The sequence below is a fragment of the Myodes glareolus genome, chromosome 4 (genome assembly GCF_982192425.1).
Source record: "Myodes glareolus chromosome 4, mMyoGla1.1, whole genome shotgun sequence".
Classification (NCBI taxonomy): domain Eukaryota; kingdom Metazoa; phylum Chordata; class Mammalia; order Rodentia; family Cricetidae; genus Myodes; species Myodes glareolus.
Window position 1 is genome coordinate 102,726,441 of NC_142029.1, and position 23,237 is coordinate 102,749,677.

The following is a 23,237-nucleotide window of genomic DNA, read 5'->3' on the forward strand; positions in this document are numbered from 1 at the left end:
AGAAAAATGCCCTCTGCCCTTCAAAGTTTTAAAATAAACTTGTAGAAGAGAGACTTGCTGCTCCTGCTAGACACAGGTTGACTGACGGTGTCTTTTCTCTTTAGCTAGTTCTCTTTGTAACAGAGCCGTGCATCTAGACTGAGGAGATGCAGTTTGCCTCTCTAAATTAATTTAGTGTACAGAATTGATGCACTAAGAACCTTGGAAGAATCCTGCATTTGAAACCCCATCTCACCTTGCAATCCAGTGGCTCAAAGAGCAGACACAAGCTCCTCCCTCTGTGATGCAGGTTTGTTTACCTAAAGCTATTGCATTGCAGATTTGCTGCAAAAAGGTCAAGGTTAGATCTGCTCATATACTGTGACCATTGCTTTTCTTATTGTGAGAGACTGCAAGAGGCAGGGAAAGAACAGAGCTGGTGAAAATATAATGAGTTGAGTCCATCCATAAAAGACATACAAAATGTAGATTAGGGGCCAGAATGGAGTTATCCCTCAAGGCTGCAGGAAGCAGGCCAGTCAAGCACAAACACGGGAAGGAAGCAGCTTGCACAAGAAATGCAGAGACGGGTCTGTCTGCAGCAAGGACTTGCTTCAGGGGGCATGAGACACTCACACTATGTAAATAAATTGGCCTGAGATTCATTCGCTGCCAGTCTGAGAAGTTTAAATATATTCCAAAAAACCAACATTTCTTAATGTGCTTTCTATGAAACATCAGTCCCACCTGTTGGATTGCCACAGGAAAACTTTAAAAGCTCTTCAGAGCCATTGGGTAGGTGGGTGCGGGTCCACATTCTCTCACCCTCCTGAAAGCAATGCCCAGTGTCAGAGCAAAGGTCCCGAGGAGTTCCGCAGCAAGGAAGTGTGGTTAAGTCTACCCCATCCAGTATTCCTTAACATATGCAATCAGAGGACCTGTCTGGTAGATATTACTCGGGACTGTTCCTCGGCTCTAAGGTTTTATAACATAGACCTTGGAAAGCTCAGCAGTGAAGGAAGATGGCCTGGATGTTCATGAAGGAAGAGTGTGGGTTCTGAAGTGGTGTGCATAAAGGACTGGAGCGAAGGGGACAGAGGTTAGCAGAAAACAACAGGATGAGGGTACAGCTGTCATGGGAACACAAAGGAAATTATTTATTAGAAAAACAGCATAAAGAGGCAATCAACTAGACTTGATGACTGATTAGCAACAGGGGAGAGGAATGCCAGAAATATGAGAAACAACGATCGGTCTCCAAACCTGCACAGCTGGGAGAATGTGGAGGCCAGAATTCAGTCAGTAATAGGGCTTGGAAACGGCCACTAACCCCTGCAACCAACTCCTAATTCAGATAATCTGGTGAATCAAAGGTAGCAACTGTTAATGAAATTCAACTGCAGTACATAGAAGGGGATTTACTCCCTTGGAAGGTTCAAACTAAGGTTCGCTATTTTTCTCATAGGACATGGAGAAGCGAGGCTGGTACTTTATTCTTACTGACCAGACTTCCTGGTGCTGTGAAGTATTACACACACTACAAAAGGAGCAAAGGAATCGTCAGTCTCATCTGTCCGTGCGCTCTGTAAACTACAGCAGCGGCTGACCCGATGGTGCATGCCCACTGGCACAATAGTAGCACAGATGTTAAGCGGGTAACCAGTCGCTTTCTGGATTAGATACAATGCTTGTTTTATGAGATAGATCCCAAACTTGTCATTGTTAAAGGAGCCAAGAATCTGTGGCTAGATAGGTCATAGGCCCTAGGAAAGAACCCAAGACTTTTATTCCTCTAAGAGGACATAGTACTAAAATGATTCTTAATATCGTTCTATACCCATAGATCAGACCATCTCTCAACCCGCATGAGAGAAGTTTTCTCTGGCAGTGGATGGAATTAACCTGAGATCCACAACTGGTCAATGTGCAGAAAATAAAAGACGATGAAGTAGTCAGTCCTAAATGGGACAAACATATCACACTTTTCCACACAAGACTCTGGGCGCTTTGTGGGAGAGGGATGATGAAGACGGTCAGAGCCAGGGGTGGTAGATAGAAACAATGTTTTCCAGACACAACAGGGAAACAGGACCTCACCACAGTTGTGAGCACAAGTTTAGGACCTGTGCAGACAGACTCAGGTCAGATAAAATTCCATCACAGAGTATGGGAAAGTAAGCATTAAATGCCATCACTAGGTGAGAAACTATTGTCATTTGACAGCTGTTTGGAGAAGAAGGGTAAGGGGTTTTTGTTGTTGTTGTTATTGTTGTTGTTTGTTTTTGCTTTTGTGTTTGTGTTTTGTTAATGATTTGATCGCTAATACGTTCAGCACACTCTAGGAAAGGCCCTACTCCCAAGACTAGTTGGGCAACACAAATTGATTTAAATGGGAAAAAAAAGCAAAAGAAGAAGGAGGAGGAAGAAGAGGAAGAAGGAGGATGAGAGAGAAGAGGAGGAAGAAGAGGAAGAGGAGGAGGAGGAGAGGAAAGATTAAACTCAAATTTGGATAGGGAAGGATCAGAGTGTTAAGGATTGCTATGAGGAGTTGAGGAGTGAATCAAGACACACTGTATGGAATTCTCAGAGAATTAATAGAAATATTGCTTAAAAATTCAAAGTTTGAACAACTTTGAAGCCAGTATGAGAAAGGAACACCCGAGGATGTATACAAGAAGAGAGAGGAGGTCCAGAGGACAGATGCATGTACTAAAGACAGAAGCCCTGACCCCGCAGAGGAAGGAACGATGACTTGACGGAGAGCATGTATAAGATGAACTGCAAATCAATGAAAAACACTGTGTACAACGAGCCATTTCTTCTTATCTCTGTAAAGGTGAGTGCTGAAATATTATATCTCAAGAGATCACAGAAGTTGGGGTAATTTCACAGAACTCTCTGTCCTATGTAAAAGGAGAAACCTGGGAAATCTCCGGTATTTGGAGGCAACCCTCCAAAGTGAGTAGAATTAAGAGAGAACAGTATTAGCCACACTCTCCCTGTTTAACTTTTCTGACCTTCAGACCCTTTCCTTGTAAAATGGAGTAGATACTAGCTTCTGCTTGGCAGAATCATATTAGAAACTGCAGAGCAGAGCGTGTGGCCTGCATGTGCTGGCAGCCCTGCTCCATGCCAGCATGGGCAATAGCACCAGCAGAAGTCTGTGTTTTGCTGACCTTACTTCATTTGTAGGAGCCGTGACTTTGGAGAGCAGGATACCTTCCCCTGCTCACATACACAGCTTTCCACGGAGCATGTTCCTCAGCTGTCCTGTTCTTTGGTCATATTTCCAGAGGGTCCTCACTAAGTCTAGGTCTCCCATATACTCAGCTACAACTGGATGCTTACATTTCTTTAGAGATTCAGGAGAGCAGTGCACCTGTAATAATTTATACGTATCTTCATAGGAAGAGATATATTAATTTATATTTAGACAAGAATGCAATCTTTAATGGAATGATTTAATAGTACTGTATCACTTAAAAATAATTTTAAAAAACAAACAGCAAGAATAAACTATATTTCCAAAGGAAACTCCAAGGAGGCTTATAGAATGGATACTCTGTTAGGATGTTTGAAAAGAATATGGGTCTTATCCCAACTCTCTTACTTGGTGCTCTTGTGAGCTTCAGTTTCCTTAACTGAGGACTGGAAGGGAAGACCCCACAGAGAAGGTTCCCAGATGCATAAAATTTTATGACACTGGATTAGTAATGAATTAAGATGCAACTTTGAAAGTGACATTGCTCTTTTCCCATGCCTACTATCAATTATACAGAGTTCTTTTGAGTTTAATATTATATAGAATATTTATGCATATGCACACACATATGTGCATGTTTATAAACACTCCCCTCTGAGTTGCCATGATAGAGGGGGAGGACAGGCACTGGAAATAGGAGTGGGCATGGAAAAGTAAGCTCGGGGCACAACGACCGCTCTGCCTTGGGCAGATAGGTGGAGCAACCATACAATAGAAGAAAGCCTGGGGCTAGCATACCCTTTCCTCCCAGGCTAGGGGTAGAAGAGAGAAAAGCTATTAAATTGGAGAACTTTCTTCCGATTTCTTTTCTAATCTCTAATTCCGAGGGAATATAAAATCTCCCAAATCTCCCTGCCCCTTCTTAGCTGTAACTATGTACCAAACTCTAAATGACAGGGAACTCAACACAGCTGACTCCAACCCAGCCTCCCGAGCCAGACAACACTGGGGAGACTCCGGTTCCATCTTTGACCTCCATATCTCTAAGCCTCAGTTCCCTGGCTGTAAAACTGCAACTAATACCATTACTTGGCTAAAAAACAGCTATGAGATGAATACGAAATCAAATGGGACAACCATGACAGTGTTTTGATATATAGCAGATGATGGTAAATAAATGTTGGCTACCGCCACTGCCATCACTGGTGCTGCTGGCGAGTGATGTTGACACTGATGACGACTGTGGTCACAGTTTACTCAGCAACAGTAAATTACCGAGTGCTTGTCAAGTACTAACCCTTATACCTAGTGTCAGTCTGCCACCCTTGTCTGTTTCCACGGGGTGTTTATACGCGAGAAGCATTATATCTAGCAATCCACCCTAGAAACTGACAAGAGATGGAGGCAAAAGGTGGTCCATTCTTAGAGGATGACTTCAATATTATCCCTCAACTCTGCCAATTTGGAGCAAGACACTTTAAAGCTGTAGCATCTCCCAGAACAGAACAGCACAGCAAAAGGAAGAACTCATTTCCCCACCGCTTCTCCTGTGTGGCCTTTCTGTGTGGACCACTGTTGGCAGGTGGGGCTTCACTTTCCACCAGCCTGCCAGCCACACTTCAGAAAGTGTCAAAGCCAGCTCCACAAGCACTGGCAGAAAATTCAGTGGCTACTAAGCTTAACACCTCGCTGGCAGGGCTAAAATCAACACCGCAGATTCTTCTGCAAGCCTCCTGAGTCTGGTGGCCAGTTTGCTTGCTTGCCTGGGGTGAGGACAAACTCCAAGGGCTAAGAGAACTGGAGTCCCAGAGGCAAGAACTCCAAACATGGAGTTACTGATGTGCAGAGGCTCTCTCAGTGGATATTTCACATATACAAGGCACCAAGATCACTTTGTATCATGCATCCTGCCCCACCACCACCTCCCCATGAAATGAAATTCTTGTCCTGTTTGTTCTCTTACATCACTCTGTTTACTGGGGCATATAAACAGCCATCAGGCACCCAATGGGTTTAAGGTAGAGAGACTTGCCAACAGACCAGCTAGGCAGATTCTGCAAGAAGCTGTGGTGGGTACAGGGCCTACTATGAGCTAGTGTAGGTCCAATGACCTTCACAGCTAGAAACTAACCCCTTGGGGTCGGGTTAAAGGATCACCTGGCAACCATGCACCTCCTGGCATCCCAAGCTGCCAAAATTCAGTATTTCCTTTAACTTAAGGGCTATGAGGCTGAGGCTATTACAATCACACATACATATGTGCTCAGTAGACCCTGCCAGCTTCAGTGTTACAAATCACATGCTTGCATTTTGAGCTGGGGGTGCCGCGGGCTGAGTATGAGGTAAGGGAAGGGTTTAAGTAATATATGAGACCTGGGGTTGGTGACCATGTCCTAACGCCTGTGGATGCCTCTGACCTGATTAAGAGATTAACTTCTCTCATAACCAATCTCTCAGCCCCCCACTCCTCCACACACCCCCACACACCTCGCTTATCTGTGAAAACTTTGACACTGGAGTATTATTTCCAAGTTTGGAAACAGATCTGCCGCCAGCATAGAGTTTATCTGATTCTGGTCTCTGCGGGTTGGTGAGGTCAAGATTCCACACACTACTTGCCAGCACACTATAAAATAGCATTTCACATAAACCAAATGCTACAAGGAATAACAGAGTGGCCCTCCTGGGTTCTGATCCTTCCTGGCACCTAACTCGTGGTCACATGACACGCAGCCAAGCAGAGGGACTGCCTTCCAGCTACAGCCTCATACCTTGGCAAGAAAGCGCTTTTGCCAAAAGTTTTATGGAGTTTGTTTAGCTCACTTCAAATATTTTACTTTAAGTAAATCATCCAAACCAAATTCAGTTCTTTCTGTTGGGAAGAAAAGCGGTATGTGCCGGGTGAGTTATTAAGAGGCGACTATGCATGCTTCTTAGACTGTCCTGGGGCCTGATTCCAAGAGGACTCCCAATGTGAGTAGAACCCCAGCGCCTCTTCAGATTAACCTTACTCACTGTTCTGATAAGGGGGGTACGGGTGGCTTTCTGTCCTTGTGACTGCTTCCTACCGACATAACAATAAACTTGCATGGTTAATGACTCATGCAGAGAAGGCCTGCAAAACATGTGTTTCCTCTTTTCTGGGGGAAAAAAAAATCAACCTCTACTAAGACCAAGACAAGACCAGGCAGGAAGAAATTCAGGATTTTAGTGAGAGTTCACGCGGTGCCACGCGGCAGCCCTTCATTCACTTAATATCTACAATCAACATGCAACCTTGAGTATCTGAGGGCTGTAATCAACTTCATATACGTATGTATATATGCATTTATGGAGGTATATAGTCTGGCCTCCTTACAGCATAGAATAAAAGGAATACATACATGTTGAATAATATGTTGAATAATTCACAATATAAGTCCAAGCCTACGTAGTAAAGACAGAAGCAAGCTTACTTGCTTACTTACAGAAGAAGCAGGCTGTCGAGGGGCCTGCAATTTTATCTCCCCCTTCCGAGCAATGGAAAGCAATGGCAGCATTGTTTAAGTGATCAGGTTGTCTTCACAATGACTTGTAAGCTCAGAGAATTAAGGAGTAAAAACATAATCAAAAAACCCAGAGGCCCCGGCCTTCCGATTTTAGGCTAGATGGGCAACTCCTCTTATGTCCTACTGTGCTGAGTCACAGTACTGGCAATAAGTCAGTGTTGCTAGTCCTACAGGCGTTCATCTCTGCATTCACCGGGACAGCTTTCCCTGTTTGGAGTACCACTGGTTGACCCCAAGGAACACTTGACAACGTCTAGAGATGCTTGTCACTTTGAAGGGTTACTGTTAAATATTCTGCAATACACAGGACATTCCTAAAACAAAGCCAGTGGGGAGACTTTCCATAAAACAAAGGCTGAAAACCCTGGCATCTTCTAGTTTTAGCAAACACTGGCCTTGGCTTGACATTTTGGCCTTGGTTTCTCCCTCTAGAAACCTGTATGCCAGAAGAGGTTTTATAACTAATAAGACAAGGAAAGAACGGGCCCGAAGGTTTGTTCCAGATCTTGGCTATAATAACAACGGAATTTCAAAGTAGGAGGTCTTCAGGCCATAGCTAAGGGACATCAGGAAAAGTCTACCTGGATGCAGTAAGGAAAGCTCGAAAGCTCGGCATCGCCTAAGAAGCTGGAGGCTCTCCCACGTCTTAAGTGAATCTGAGCAAATGAGCCTGGCCGAGGAGAATGAGTTTTACAGAAGGGAGGGAAGGGCTGCTGGAGAGAAAGTGGGGGGACCAGATGGAAAGAACACCAGGGGAAATTGAGAAACAGCCATCTGATGATATAATCCAGACTTGGGCCGAGAACTGCGTGCCTGCATGCTTCCAGCTCTGACCTGCAGGTGCAGGTGCAGCGGGTGGCCTCCCGGTGCCCCTCCAGCTGGGTGGCTTTCTCTAGTTGTCTCCCTGGGTGATGGAAGGGGCAGATCAGCCGATACTTCCCACAAGACAGCCCTCCACATGACTGCTTACAAATTCTCTTGCTTTGTCTTCTCTTTTCCCCTTTCTATTTCTCTTTAAGTCACCAGACTTCTAGATATGGAGAGGCCAGATCGTAATGGATAAACTAATAAAATTTAGCTTTACTTGCAAAAAATGTCACTAATCGCCATTTTGACTCTTAGAAATTAGGGGAATTCCAGATTTGCGTTGTTTCTGTTTCTGTGCAAAATTCGTGTTCTCCCCCCCTCCCCCTGCCCAAGATAGGATTTCTTTGTGTAACAGTCCTAGCTGTCCTGGAACTTGCTCTGTAGACCAGGATAACCTCAAACTCACAGAGATCTGCCTGCCTCTGCCTCCCAAAATTAAAGGTATGCGCCATACCGCTTGGCTTAAGTCCATGTTCTAGTGAGGCTGATAACCAGGTAACTGGGAAATGTGCACATGTGTGTCATGCAAACAGAAGAGAGGAGCTGAAAAATATCCGAAGGCTCTGTGAGGCCTGCCCCTCCTCCATCTAGTCTCTCTCTGCTTCATTATCTACAGAGGAATGCAAACAAGCCCACCGACGTGGCTACAGAGAAAAATGCTATCAGGGCATCCTGGAGATTGCTCATACAAAAGGGAATGAAGCTGAAGGCGGCCTCTGAACTAGCCACACATAGAGTCTCTAGATGAGGACTCAGGGGAACAGTCTAGGCACATGCTTCTGAATCACCCGTGTGTCAACCGTAGCTGCTTCTCTTTTCTGCATTAATTTCTGAATTAACTGTCATGCATCATCAGCCTCCTTTGAGCTAGTTATGACTTCATTATCTTCAAAGGAAACGTCTTTTATTAAATCTATAATTTACACTTTGCTAATTCAATAAGCAGTTTCATTCATTGTAAAGTTCATGGCTCTCTATTTTTAAAGATATTAGTATCTATTAGACACAGGTAATGTATACATAAGCATTAACACATTATACATTAATATATAGCATTTTCCCATGTATAATTTCATATAGATACAAAATGACACATATTTATTTATATGACATGAAATAGTCAAAGGAGGGAAAACCAGGAGCAATATAAACCCTGGTTTCAGATAAATAAAAGAACAAACCTGTTGCCATATGAAAGTTGCTTTCACCAGCACGAAAGTTCACTTCTCTCAGCCTGACTGACTCATGAAACAGTTTCTAATCAATTTCCTGACTCTGCTAATGCTGCCACCATGCATCAGAAATAATGTGACAATGTATGTCTAACACCACTATTTCAATAGCATACTTCAGCGAGCTGTCTCGAAGCCAGGTGTATTTCGGGACTAACACAGTGATTTCCTGATAGAGGTAGGCAGAAGTCCCCATACGGGGCTGATGTGAAACCCAGCGCTGTGCTCTGCCCCGGAGATTAATAGAGCAACCGCAGACGGCTCTCAAAATTCAAGACTTTTAGATAGACCCTTCAAGAACTTAGCTAAAAGTGTCAAGATGAAAACCCATTGCCATAACCACATTGGATGTGCCCAGGAGAAAGGATGACAAGGACGGGGGAGGGAAGAGGAAGGGCAGTTGTTTGGTGGTATAAGAGAGGAAGTAAGTCCCTGAGTGATTACGGATGTCTGACTTTGCCAGACTTCATTACCCTAGCCCCAAGGACTGCAAATGCTGTTAACAGTTTCAAATGTGCATTAATTTATCTGTCCTTTAAAACTCCATCTAACCACTGAGCCTCCTGACAGCAGATTCTGATGGAGATAGCTACACTCCAGCGTCTGTTAAAGGGCGACAGCTGATTCCAGGTGTCTATGGGGAGGTGGGCGTGTCTATCACGTACCTACAAAACGGAGTCAACAGAAAACTCACACCAGGTTTCCCTATTCATCACAAAATGTCAAACAAATAGAGCACATTTTTTATTTCCAAAGAATGAACTTACTTTCAGTGCAAATAGGACAGCATCCTTTCCTGTTGAGAATCTTACCCTGGTCAAGAGGGGGGAAAAAGAAAGACCAGAGTTTAATGTTAAGAAACAGTCCATTGAGGATAAATCTCTTTTCAAACATCTAATATCAGCATTTAAAATCCTGAACAACATCAGCCCAGATTGTACTTGAACTTGATGGTGATGATGGCAGTGACAAATGACGTTTCAAGCATCAGGTTCCCAGGGCAGGCAAGACCATTCCAAAAACCTTTCCTGTTTTTTATCCTTTACGAAACAGGATACCTTGAAGCACGGTGTGATTTTTCTCACATGGAAAGAATATGGAGACAGCCTGGACACAGCTTCCTCACTGATCGCCAAATCAAGCCCTGTAGAGGTCAAGTGCATTCACACACAAATGGGCACCACGACCACTCTGTCCACACTAGCACAGCCTTCCTCCTGCCGTTCTTAGCAAGCTCCCCTGGACGTTGCAATCTAAGCTCGGGATGCAGGTGTCCTGTGGATACAGGGCTTTGCAGACCAAACTCAGCCAGGCTTCTTCCTCCGTAACATCGTCCATACCAACTCACTGCTCCACCATCAAAGCCAGTGAAGCAGCAGAGAGTTCTGTAGTAGGGAGTAATTTTCCATCACTGCCCTGGAAATTCAGTGCAATTTCCTAGTCAAATGCCTTTTCGCTTCTTCTAAAGCTGACATTTAAAGAAGGAACCATACTCTGCGGACCATATCGGAGGACGGCTTTTTCTTATCTCTGACTCTACGATTAATCACGGGGAATAAAAAATGTGGAAGCAGATTAACATCCAAGAAACTACTCAGTCATGTGGCCTTGGGCTGCTTATGAGGATTTAATGAGTTACCACTTTAAGGCTCAATGATATGATAGTCATGGTTACTAAGCAGTGCGAAACCTTCCTGAGCTGAGTGTATCACCTTCTGTAGGTGAAGAAGCTGCTGCCATGCAACACAAGGACGCTAGAAACAAAATGCAGACTTCATTTCAGGGGCACCACAAACTACATTCCTTTACCAGATATTTATACCACAGTTCTTCAAGACATTAATTATCGCCCGGATTTAGTACAGGCTGCTGTGTGTACCCCATGCTTCACCTCTTTTGAAATTCATGACCACACTCTAGTAGGGATGATTTCATCCCCTTTTGACAGAGAACAAGGAAACAAAGCGCAGAGAGGTGGCCCAAGACCCAGGACAGAGACCTACAGCACCGCTCTGCTCATTCACTACCGATGAGGGCTGTGCAAAGCAGGTTTGAATATTTTCAAAGTAAGCATTCCATTGGCTTTTCAAGTGACATTTTGCTGCTGAAGAATGAAAGCCATGCCTCACTCTTTTCTTCACCAACTAAGCCTGTAATGGCACATTAAATTCTATAATGCCAAAGGGCAGTGGTTCTCAGCCTTTCAAATGCTGCAACCCTTTAGTATGGTTGCTCATGTTGTGCTAACCCCCAACCATAAAATTATTTTCATTGCTATTTCGTAATAAATTTTCTACTGTTATGAATTATAATATAAACATCTGATATGTAACTCCTGTGACAGGGTCATTCGACCCCCAAAGGGGTCACAACCGTGAGGTAGAGAACCACGACCATTGGGAATCTCAAAGACAGAGTCAAATAAGATCAGCCCAGCCCCGTGGAATGGTCTCCCCAGAAGCTGGTCCGAAGTACTCTGCCTCCACTGGAATTGAGGGTTTAAAGTCAGATTTCTATCCAAGTGTGACCGAGCAATTCTGTACATCTGTATCTCAGTGGACACTGCCATTTCCCTCGTTCAGAAAATGAAAGTGGCGCGGGTCCTGTTAGTAAATTAGTGGGAAACAAAGCACAAACTGGAAGGTCAGAGAGCCTGGGCTGTGTGTAATGAGCTGGAAACTGGACACACTGCAACCTCATCTGGAAGAAGACTCTATTCAGAGCCTACCTCGGCAGAGAAGTCTTGAGGGAGTGAGGATGCTTCTGTGACCACAGGAAGGAAAAATACCTCAATATACAAGGATGGTATTTAGGAGACAGGGTGTTGATGGTATCACCCATCCCCAGCAGAACTCCTGGAGCCTTGGAAATTACCCAGGAGGACATACAGGGAATACAACCACAACCCCCTCTGGAAAAAGGAAAAGAAAAAGAAAAGGTGTGGTACCTGAAAAGGATGTAGAAGGGGACACAGACTCTCTTTCCAGGTTTTTAATTTTAGTATTCTTTTGTAAAAACTTCCCCAGTCAATGATGGGAAGGTGAAATAACTGTTTAGTAGTCTTTCAAAAGGGCTTTAAGGTAGAGCTAACCGATCTCCGAAGATCTTGTGCTGGCTCTGAGAAGGGGAAGTGTGAAGGGGAAGGCAGGTTGGAAGGATGCCTAGAAACTAAAAGCTGGTTCTGGAGACCACAGTCACGCCAGGGCACTGGCTTCAATTGCAGCAGGGGACGAATGGGCTGGGTGAAGTCTTTCCTGGGACGGATGGACGTTCCTGGCCTGAGTGTGGCACACCCAGCGTGATCACTAGGGAGACAGACACAGGAAAGAGAGCTGTTTCCCAGCAGAAACCCCCGACCCAACTACAAGCAGCAGAGCTGGCGTCAAGCTGGAAGCGCCACAGTGGCCTGCTCAGGCGAGTTACGCGAGCCACCAGCTTGGCGCTGCTCCCCAGTTTTGTCTTGTAGAATAAGGAAGCCCATTATTACTACCATGTGCTGGGAGAGTTCATTAGCAGCGAGGGTTCCCCGAGGACTGGCAGAAACGATGTGATTCCATTTTTCCCAATGAATATTTATAAGCGGTCCACGCTCAAGTCTGCTTATTGTACCTACTTTTTTTTTCTTTTATGGGAAGTTTTCAGTTTTATGTCTGAGGCTTTTTAAAGCAAGACTAATTAGGGGATTTTTTTTTTACCCTTGTCTCCTCCCCTCCCCCAGTTCAGTTGTGCAATGGCACCAGCTGTTGTTTTTTTGTGCCTCATTTGGCACTCAAGTAAAAACAGCAACTTTTTGTTTATAATAATAACAGATGTGAATAAAATTAAAAGCTTTCTCTAGCGGAGAATAGCGGACATGTTCTGAATATATGGATATGTTTTCTTCACTCGCTGGAAGGTACTGAATAGGTTTGACATTTTCCCCAAATGGACGAAGACCTTGAAAGGTTTCGAGTTGCTGAGGTGAATTCAATGGAGCCCGTGCTTCAAAGATAATGGAGGCTTTATTCAAGCCTCTGCGCTTTGGGCTTTTGAAAAGAGCTATTTCCATGTGGGGCTACAATGGAGGCCAGGGCCAGAGAAGAATTTTCTGCAAAGGAGTTGAGGCTTCTGTAAGGCAAGGAAATCCTCCTGGGGAATTTACTTTTAAACAACCACATATTACCATGGCTATGAGAAGAAAGCTGGGATCTGGGAGAAAAGCAAAGAAAGGGAAGCAAAATGTAGTTATAATGTTAAATGGAAAAATCCAACAACAGAAAAGAAGGTCTAGGCAGAGAGAGTGGGAGAAGGGTTTACATAGACGGATGAGACGTCAACCAAGAGTAGAAGACTGCAGCAAGAACTGGGAAAGAGTTTTGTCACACAAGGCTGGACTCCCAGGTGGGGACAGCAAGAAGGAACAGCAAGGGGCTTCAGCTACTGGGGTCTATGTCAGCCTCCGGAGTGCCTGGCTGTCTTTTTAGAAAATGGCGTGGGCCGTGCATTTCCGAGGGTAACGAGAAAGTAAAGCTGAATTCCCAGCCTACCTGTGGGCAGCTACTGACAGGAACGCACTGCTTCTTGCGACACTCCGTCCTCCCCTTCACACAAGCGCAGATGCTACAGTTGACGGAGGACCACATCTCCCCATCCTGCGGGACACAACACAGGATTCTGTTATCAGGCAGAGACCGCAGAAGCTGAGTCAGTAGGTTATGGCAGAAGCTGAGTCAGTGGGTTATGGGCTTCCTGATTGAGAAGAGCATGCCTACCCTGCCTGAATCACACAGCTTAGCCCAAATAACTCTGGGGCATCTATAGGTAATCAAATTGGGTGGGGGAATCTTGCTCTAAAATACGGAGGGTTCTCTATATCTACCCACATTATGTTTGCATCTCACCCCTCATGTGTTTTCTACTTTCACCCTGGAAGATGAAGAAGTATGAATTTTCATTCACAATGCATAAATGAAGTCTTAACTTTCCTCTGTTTAATGAGACTGAAATATTGTTTATCTAAGCCAGCACAGTTCATTGAGGTTTTTACATATGGTGACGTAAGCCCAGCTGTGCCATACCCCTGAGCCACCTAGGACTTGAGAAAAAAAAAAAAAGAGGATATCAGATAGTTCCCAGTGGCTAGACAGATCCTTGGTGGCAGTCATCTGAACTCACAGAGCCCAGACAGAGCAACCCGAGAAACATGCATAGCTTATACACTGCCTTGCTAGCACTCTCCTCTGAAAATGTAGGAGGGCATTTGGGGAAGCATTTCTGAGACTAAACTCTTGCTCAGCTAGAAAGCTGCTTGGTAAATGTATTGGGCTCATTGGCTTTATAGGGTGCAGTTATCCGGTTCTGAGCCAGAACACATTAGGCAAGGACATACTGTACTGAAGTTGGGAAGATCTAAAGACAAAAGGGGGATTCCTTTCCAGGCCTGTGGATTCAAGATCTTTGGTGCAACCCCAGCCTCTTATGTCTCAATTTTTGAAGCCATTTTAAGGACTGCCCACCGTCTGCTTCCTTTCAGGTGAGACAGAACTAACTGGATCTGCTTTTAAAGGGTATTGAATTTCTCAGTGTTCTATGAGCAAATATTCCCAGGGCTTACAATCTCTGTAAAGTACTTTAAACCCCAGGTACTAAGAGAAACATTTTTATAAAGTGACTAGAAAGTTTTTGTCTAAAGCACTATCAAGGGAGGAGTCTATTTTATCTTGGAGCTCTAGGGGAAAGTGATGACTTTGAATAAAGAGGATATGACATAAGTGTCTCTGAAAACTTGTTGTAGGACCCCCTCCTACAGGCTTGATGAGGTCCCTAAGAATCCAGACCTCTCTTCAACCACGTCAGTGGAAAGGAAGCCTTGAGGAAGCCTCCACATCTGACATGCTGTTAAAGGACAACGGGCTCATGGCTGTCATCAGGTGTGTCTTTATACAGAATCTCTCTTTCCTCCTCAAGGAAAACATATCTAAGAGAGGGGAGACAGTCTGAATTAAGCCAACACACACTTGTTGAAGTGAAATGGTTACTATCCTACTTAAGATCACCAGAAAACAATGTAGAGCACACTGTGGGCAGAGTTGGAAGGCCAGTAAGTAGGCAAGCCTTTGAGTATCAGGGGGCTGGACTCTCAAACCTATGCTGGCCACTTACATGGTAAGCATCATCATCTGAACACCTCATCGCAAGCCATTTGTGTTAGGAATCTGTAGAATGCTGCTGAAAGCACCTAATTAATCACAGATCCCTCAGGATCTGGCCATGGTCACAATCTTGACAATGCGTACTGCACATCCCCAAGTGAATAGGATGCTCTCTGTCATTTAGGCACCAAAGCCACACCAACCACATGACTTGCTCAGCTGAGTTTCAGGCAGTGACTGATCACATATAGAAAGAGTAATTAACATTGACACATTTGGAATCTTTCAAATCCTTGTTTTTAACATATATATATATATATGTATGTATGTAATCACATACATGTACTAATTAATATATTAAATATATGTGTGTATTTTTAAATGTATAAATAAAATAAAACTCTAATCTGCATTATGTCTAGAACCTTTTAATGGCCATTAGAGCATAATGGCTCCCACATCTGGCGACACTTGTAACGGTCTGTCTCATACATACCCTGAAAACCTTGCTCCCAAACTTGCACACTTTGCCATCATCTGGGGGCACTCGCAGGAGGCACTCTTCACAGCAGGCATCCCCATTGTTGTCACAGACACCAGGCTGGGAGCACTTCTTCTTACACACCATTGTAGAGTCCTGGGGGCCCAAAGGCAGACTAGGAATTCAAAACGACTCTCACCCTTCCTAGACATCCTCCCCAGCCCTCCTTTAACAACCCGCAGCGACTTGACCTTGCACTCTCCTAGCCCCGTGCTTTCCTGTGGTACAATAAACATTTCATCCACCTCAAAATATGTTTCTGGACTAACACCTGTAGTAGATGAGGGTGTGGCACGCTCCCCGTCTTGTGTCTACTAGCCTGTAACTTCATGCTCAATGTACTTGCTCAGAGGAAGAAATCCCAGATCACTATGGCCAACACAATTCCTTCTTCCTGCCCTTCGTTCATTCTCTACATAAACAGAGCTTGTTCAGGCTTCTTGTACCATCCTTAGAAATTAGGAGGAGCACGGTTTGAGACTTATTGGAGAGGGAAGCTCCATAGACAGAAAGGGATACTGGGTATCACAATGAAAGCAAGCCACCTTTGTTGGCTTGAATGAGGACACCCTCCCTCCAAGACTCATATTTGCATTTTTAGTTCTCAGTTGATAAGCTGTTTGAGAAAAATCAGAAGGATTAGGAGGTATGGTCTTGGAGGAATTATGTGACTGGTGGGGCTGTGGCCTTTGATGTTTAAAAAGTCCTGCCAGGCCCAGTTCCCCACCATCACTGCCTGAAGATTAGTTTGTAAGGCTCTCAGCCACTGCTCCAACATCATGTCTTTCTGCTTCTCACTGTGATGACAGTGGACTGACCCTCTGAAACTGTAAGCAATTCTGAAATTAAATGCTTATATAAGAGCTGCCTTAGTCATGGTGTCTCTTCACAGCAACAGAACAATAATTAAGACTTGATTGACCCTTTAAGTATCCACTTTCCAAAAGATATCTACAAACTGAGATTGTAATAAGCCCACCATTTTCAGGAAAAGTATTCATTCTAGTAATCTAGCAAGAATACTGGGACACACTGGCTGACTGTGTCTCAAAGATTCCTTGAGACCCAAAGGGATGTACATGCTAGCGTAACTAGCTCCCATTTGTGGGCTGAGGGGCTGTCCCTCGAGCAAGAGAATTGGGAAGGCGACATGTTTCAGCAAAAACTCAGTTTCAGTTTCCAAGAGAAAGCTGTGGCCTATGAGATTTCCGTACGAATGTAAAGTCGTGGGCATAGAGCCCAAGCTCACAAGGAGATGTGTGTTTACATGAAGCAGTTGTATGTTAGCACAGGATTTTATATATATATATATATATATATATATATATATATATATATAGAGAGAGAGAGAGAGAGAGAGAGAGAGAGAGAGAGAGAGTTTTATGGATAGCTCAGGATTATGCAAACCGTGGAAGGTGGGCATCACCTCAATAGAGTATTTGAAATTGATCAGATTTATCTCTGTAATGAACTATAAAGCTATGCCTTTTTCTTTCCTTGAATACAACGGAAATTATTTTTTACAAGTGTGCTACAGAATTCATTTCAAATAGGTGGAGCCCTAGAGCAGGGTCATCTGTATTTGTCTGACTATAGAGAATGTTTAGGACAGCCTCCAGATCATCTCTAAGACACTGCGTATGATCATATTCTTCAAATGACATCAACAATGATTTCCCCAATGAATAAAATGCCTACATTTGCCTATTGTTCCAATGCAATCCAAACTCACTGGGTAGTGCCACAGCCTCTTAGAGCTCCCTTACCTTGCACGTGCATACTGTGCAGTTATCGTAGAGAAAAGAAGATCCATTGTCATAAACATCACTACGAAACAGGCAGCTCCCAAAAGGAAGGTCAAATACTTTCCTCTGACCTATAAAGAAACAAAAGTAAGCACAAAGTAAGCAAGACAGAAACCAGACATATCCCATTTTACATCTCATCAACAGTAATTACATCACAGGATTGTGGGACAGTCTCATGTGACCAGGTAAATGTGATGTACAAAATAGAGCCTTAGATCAGATGCACCAGGAGGTCCCCAAGAATTACCAGTGGGAAGATCTGTAGTATAAAAATTTGATTCCACAGTGAACTTTTCAGATTCAACACGCTATCTGTTTATCATAGTGGACATACGCTACCTTGTGGAACTTACACAGAGTTAAGATTATTTCAGCACAACAAGGTGAGTTCTAGACATTGTGCCTAATTCTCTGCCTCTTAGACAAGCAGTAACATGATCTCCCCAAGCAGAATTAGTGAGAGGGAGGCTATAGGTAGAAAGAATCAAGATGCCCTCAGGATTATCATGAATAGCATCTGTTATGGTCTAAATGGTTTGTGTTCCCACAAAACTCATACATTGAAACCTAAGCACTGAACAATCATATTAAGATGTGAGAGCTTTGAGAGGTGATTAGCTCAGATCGGTGGGGGTCGGGGTGGCTCTCACTAAAATGTTTTTATGTAACAGACCCAAGAAACAATCCTTGTTCCTCCCACTATGTGAAGAACAGCAAAAGAAACTTCTACGAGCCACAAAGAAAAAAGCTCAAAAAATCTGTAGGAAACTTGACATTGGGCTTCGCAGGCTTCAGAAGTGCATTACTGGTGTCTGAAAGTGACCCAGCCAATGACAATTCACTATATAACAGGATAGACAGATCAACACATAAGATCACTGAAGAAATTACACAAAGGCATAAAGGGGAAAGTTAATTCAAGGGAAACACAGGGTGATTTCAATTCCATGCGCCATATCCAGCCTCTGTGAGGACTGGACTGGTGAGCAAGGAGCCAGCACATTATGCCAAAAAAAGAACATGATCTGATTTATTTCTTTCGGCACTTGAGTTTCTACTCCTAAGACAACGTGGAACCATCTCCGACGTGATTTGTTTCTTTAATTAAAGACTAAGTTAAGAAACTAATAATTCATGTTCACTGAACAAATTTATAACCACATTCCTCTTTCTTTTTAAGAAAGATTAGCATTTATCATCAGTAAGTGTGATGGAAACTTCATTAAGAGACCTAGAATTGCTACACACATACCAAATGATATTCTTAAAAATACAGCTGTTGGAAATATCACCAATAGGAGTTAAGGAAAACTATTTTCTTCCTATGGCAGGTCAAGGGTACAGAGCAGGCCCAACAATAAATCAACTGGGTCTCATAATGAGCAGGAAACTGGCCAGACATCAGAAGATAACAGTGAGCTATATGCTTTGGATCCCATCTATAGACCCCTTCATGACCTTGGGTATGATCATCAATAATGCCATTGCCTTGTATCAGCACCTCTATCTGCAATGCTAATGTGAAAGTATACAACTAAAAACCATCCCATTTTTAGACAAAATCTAGCAATATCATTCTTTTTTTTAGGCGTGTGTGTGTGTGTGTGTGTGTGTGTGTGTATGCAGGCATTCATGTGGGTGGTATAGGTTGACATTAGGTGCCTTTCTCAATTTCTGTCCATTTTATGTGTTAAGGTATGTTCTCTCGTTTGTATCCAGATCACTGATTAGGTTAGTGTAGATAGTTACTTCCAAGAATCCCCTGTCTCTACTCCCACGAAGATGGGATTGCAAACCAGCCACAATGTCAATCTGCTTACCCCCTGAGTTCTGAGGATCTAAACTATGGTCCCCATAGTTTCACAACAAACACTGCTTCCCACTGAGATGTCTTCCTAGTCCGAAACCACTATTAACATCCCAGTCAACACAGGCAATTCTTATGTGACCAACCAGATTTTGAGGCTCTTTAACTTCCAAAAAAATAAAAAAATTTATCCCTTCCTGAAGTATGCCTCTGTGGCCTCCAGCGATGTCATTCTGAAACATCGGAAAACCGTTAGCTAAATCACATGGATTGACCCCTTCCATTACAATCACTTCTGTCAAAACACATCTTAGATGAAGCCACTTTTAAAAATATTTATGACAAAAATGATGTTGGTAATTTTTCACAAAATGAACATTATTCTCTTTATCAGTCCATCAGAGATATGTTTCTGTCTTTGAAGAAACAAAATTAAGCTAGATTTTAGCACAGTATTTTCTAAAATTATAACCTGGCTGTCCTTTTCCAGAGTTTATCTATATGTACTTCAAGTATTTCACAACTGACCACAAATGATTTTGGCAAAATGCAGACAATTACTAAAATCAGATAGATAGATAGATAGATACATAGATAGATAGATAGATAGATAGATAGATAGATAGATAGATAGATAGATGAATAAATTGTGTCCCATAGATTTCGGCATGCTGTGTTTGTATTTCACTTCTAGGAAATTTTAATATTTCTTTTTAATTTTTCCCTTCACCTGATTTTGTCATTTCTATTGTTGTTGATATCCAGTGAATCCCATCACGAATGGGAAGAGGCAGCCCAAAGAATGGGAAGAAATCTTTTCCAGCTATACATCTGGCAAAGGATTAATATCTACAATAATACACGTAACTCAAAAACTTTAACATCAAGAAACCAAAAAACTCAATTATAGAAACAGGGCAAGAAACTACAAAGGGAGTTCTCAAATGATGATATACAAGTAGTTAAGAAATATTTTTTTAAATGTTCAACATCTCTAGCCACTAAAGAAATGCAAACTGAAAACTGCTTTTTTATGTCTCAGCCTATCCCAGTCAGAATGACTAATACCAAACAGAAAAACCAGGGGCAAGTGCTGGTTTGAATGTAAGGAATGGTGAACACATACCCACTGTTAGTGGGAATGGAATTTGGTGCGGCTGTATGGAAATAAGTGTGGATGCTCCTCGAATAATGAAAATAGATCTATCACATGATCAGTTATACCCCTTGAGTATATCCACAAAGGACTCCATGTCCTAACACAGAGATACCTACACATCCATGTTCATGTGCTCTTTTCATAATAGCCATGGAATGGAGACAGGTAGATGCCCATCAACTAATAAATAGATATGGAAAACATGGCATATTTATATAATGGAGTAATATGCAGCTGATAAAAATGAAATTTGCTAGGAAATGGATGAAAATGGAAACTATCATTTTCAACAGAGAAAGGGCTCATTGTGTCTCTCATATACAAAGTTAGTTTTGAGTCTTCAGATACTTGCATCTCATTTGGAATAGCCACAGAGTTAGGAAAATTACTAAGGAGCCATGGCAGGGGGATCTTTCTGAAACAGGACACATTGATCTAAAAAGTATTGACAGGGAATAATGGAATGGGAAGGGTTAACTTGGGGTGGTGGAGGGAACGACAATTAATATGGGGAGGAATAAATAGCATTAAAGTCTCTTTTTAAAATTCAGATGGAAGTCTACTTCTGTACACACACACAGGAGAGAGAGAGAGAGAGAGAGAGAGAGAGAGAGAGAGAGAGAGAGAAGGGGATCAGAGAAAGAGAAAGGTAGAGAGAGCTGGGGGCAAGGAAGAGAATGGATTTATCCTATAAAAGGACAATACTTCTATTAAAAACCAGAGACTAACTGAAGAGAATAGTGACAGGAATAGTTATTTATTGTGCGGTTGTTGACTGGTGAGGTCTCATAGACCTACACACCCCCACAAGCAGTACAGCCTATTGCCAGCGCCCTTGGTTAGCCTCGAGAACTTGAGGACTATGTTGACAGCACATCCTTTACTCATGCACTGAGAAACAATTTATCTGGTACTAACTTGGACCCTTCGTTCCTACTTGTCAGCTTTCATGGTCCTGGACGATGGTATTCTCACTACTAGAGGAAAAACCTAGTCATTAATCGTACCCAACTGTAAAGCTACATTAATGAACGGCCTGGGAAGACAGTCCTACTGGAGCAATAGAGACATCAGCGTCACTGAAGTAACGAAATGTTCTCTAATTCAACTTTAGTCACACTCCATAAGATGAAACCCATATCTGGCACCATTATCAGGCCAAAATCCTAAGGCTAGAATGTCACAGACCCTGGAGGAGAATCCACCATTGTTATTTTGTTGAAAGCACATAGCATTAAGTAGACTTCTGATGACTGATCATTATGCCCATAGATTAATGCATCTGTCTGCAGCAGATAATGACTGAGACCCCTCAACTGGCCAAGGCACAGAAAATAGGAGACTGTGGAATGCTCAACTCTAAATGAAAGATATATACTGCACCCCCTTCTCCGAAGGCTAAGGGCCCAAAGAAGAAAAAGCGGCAGAATGAGTTTAAGAACCAGAGGCGATGAATGACTATGGGGAAACAGTATCTTCTGCCATAGCAGGAAACTGTCCATATGAATTCACAGAAGTTTGTGATGATATACACAAGACCTGTGCAGGCCAAAGCTAAACCAAATCCCAGCATGGAGAGGGTCCCTGGGCATGAAATCCCACCCCAAGAATGAGGAGTTACTGGGAACTGTTAGGTGCTAGGAGCAGAGTCAGTTTTCTCTAAGAGTGTAACTCCTGGTAAGACCACACACTCAAGAATATTTACACAGTACAAACTGGTCTTGGATATTGTTTTTAAAAGTACACAAAGTTGAGTGGATGGCCAAGGTGGGAATTGATCTGGGAAGAGTTGCAGAGGGTGGGGGGAATATGATCAAAACACACTGCACAAAATTCTCAAATAACTAATAAAGACAAAAATATATACAGGGCTCTGTGTGGAGCCAGGCATGGTGATACATGCTTACAGTTCAAGCACTTAGGAGGCAGAGGAAGTAGGAACACAAATTCAGTTGCTAGTCTGGGCTGTAATGGCAAGACTCTGTCTCAAAAATGAATAAAATTTCAGTGTCTCTGTGGAAGCTTGTTCATAAACCAATTATAATACCTCTTCTTCATGGCTGGAGTCTACATTTCCTCCCCAGAGGTCCTTCCATCTCTTAGAATACATGGCCCTTTGCAGTCACTGCACAGCCTTCAGCTTATTCTATTATTACTCTACTCAATACTATTGTAGAAACAGGTTTTGTATACATGGTGAGTAGATGATAGATGACAGATGGGCCTATGAATTGATTGATCTATTGCTTGATTCCTGAACAAACAGACACTACAACACTTATTTCCTGAGTTAGAGGTGGCCACTGGTTTAAACCAGCCCTCAGAAAACTGGACATTGTACCTAGAACTATGGCTATAAATCTTTATGAAGTGTCTGTCTCTTATTTGAACTCCTAGCAGATGGCAGATAATAAGTATTAGCACCATTAATGGTGATGTAACGTCAGTATTATCCTGGGCTATGCCATCTGGAGAGGTGTCTTGGGTGCTGCTCTGCATATCCTGATCTTTGATGAGATGCTCCATTGAAAATGTGCGAGGCGGGGAAGGAAATTCTGCAATCCAAGTGGTGGCAGTGTTCCACGTGTAGGCATCCTGCTCAAGAGAAAAATCTAAGAGCAAATCAGTATCCATTCAGTCAGAAGCTGAAGGTCACTTAGGCTTCGTCAAGCAGTCTCGCAGTGTCTGCTTTTATCTGTTTTTTTTGCTTTTGTTGTGGTGCATACATGTTTCTTTCCACCACAAAAGAACACAAAATCTCACTTTAATCCCAAAGTCATCACGGGCCAACACAAAACATTCTAGGGAGTGGTTCAGAGGCTGAGTGGACAGCTTGATTTAAGCCATTTCCACACCATTCCACTGTGGTTTAGCCCAAAGAAGAAAAAGGTCTCATTTGACGAGGTTGTGATCTTTAGGTTTCCCAAAACTTACTGTTCTTTATGTGGTTTGTCTGTAAAACA

General features: G+C 43.0%; 1 protein-coding gene across 1 annotated transcript in view; it reads right to left on the minus strand.

The window, feature by feature from the left end:
• Bmper (BMP binding endothelial regulator) overlaps window positions 1-23,237 on the minus strand; it is a 246,480-nt gene that overhangs the window by 96,022 nt on the left and 127,221 nt on the right. The window contains exons 8-11 of the mRNA XM_048446635.3: window positions 17,267-17,376; window positions 15,456-15,596; window positions 13,355-13,459; window positions 9,596-9,641 (exon numbers count right to left, since the gene is read on the minus strand). Of these exons, the coding sequence (XP_048302592.3) occupies window positions 9,596-9,641; window positions 13,355-13,459; window positions 15,456-15,596; window positions 17,267-17,376 (402 nt within the window). The remainder of the gene's footprint in view (window positions 1-9,595; window positions 9,642-13,354; window positions 13,460-15,455; window positions 15,597-17,266; window positions 17,377-23,237) is intronic.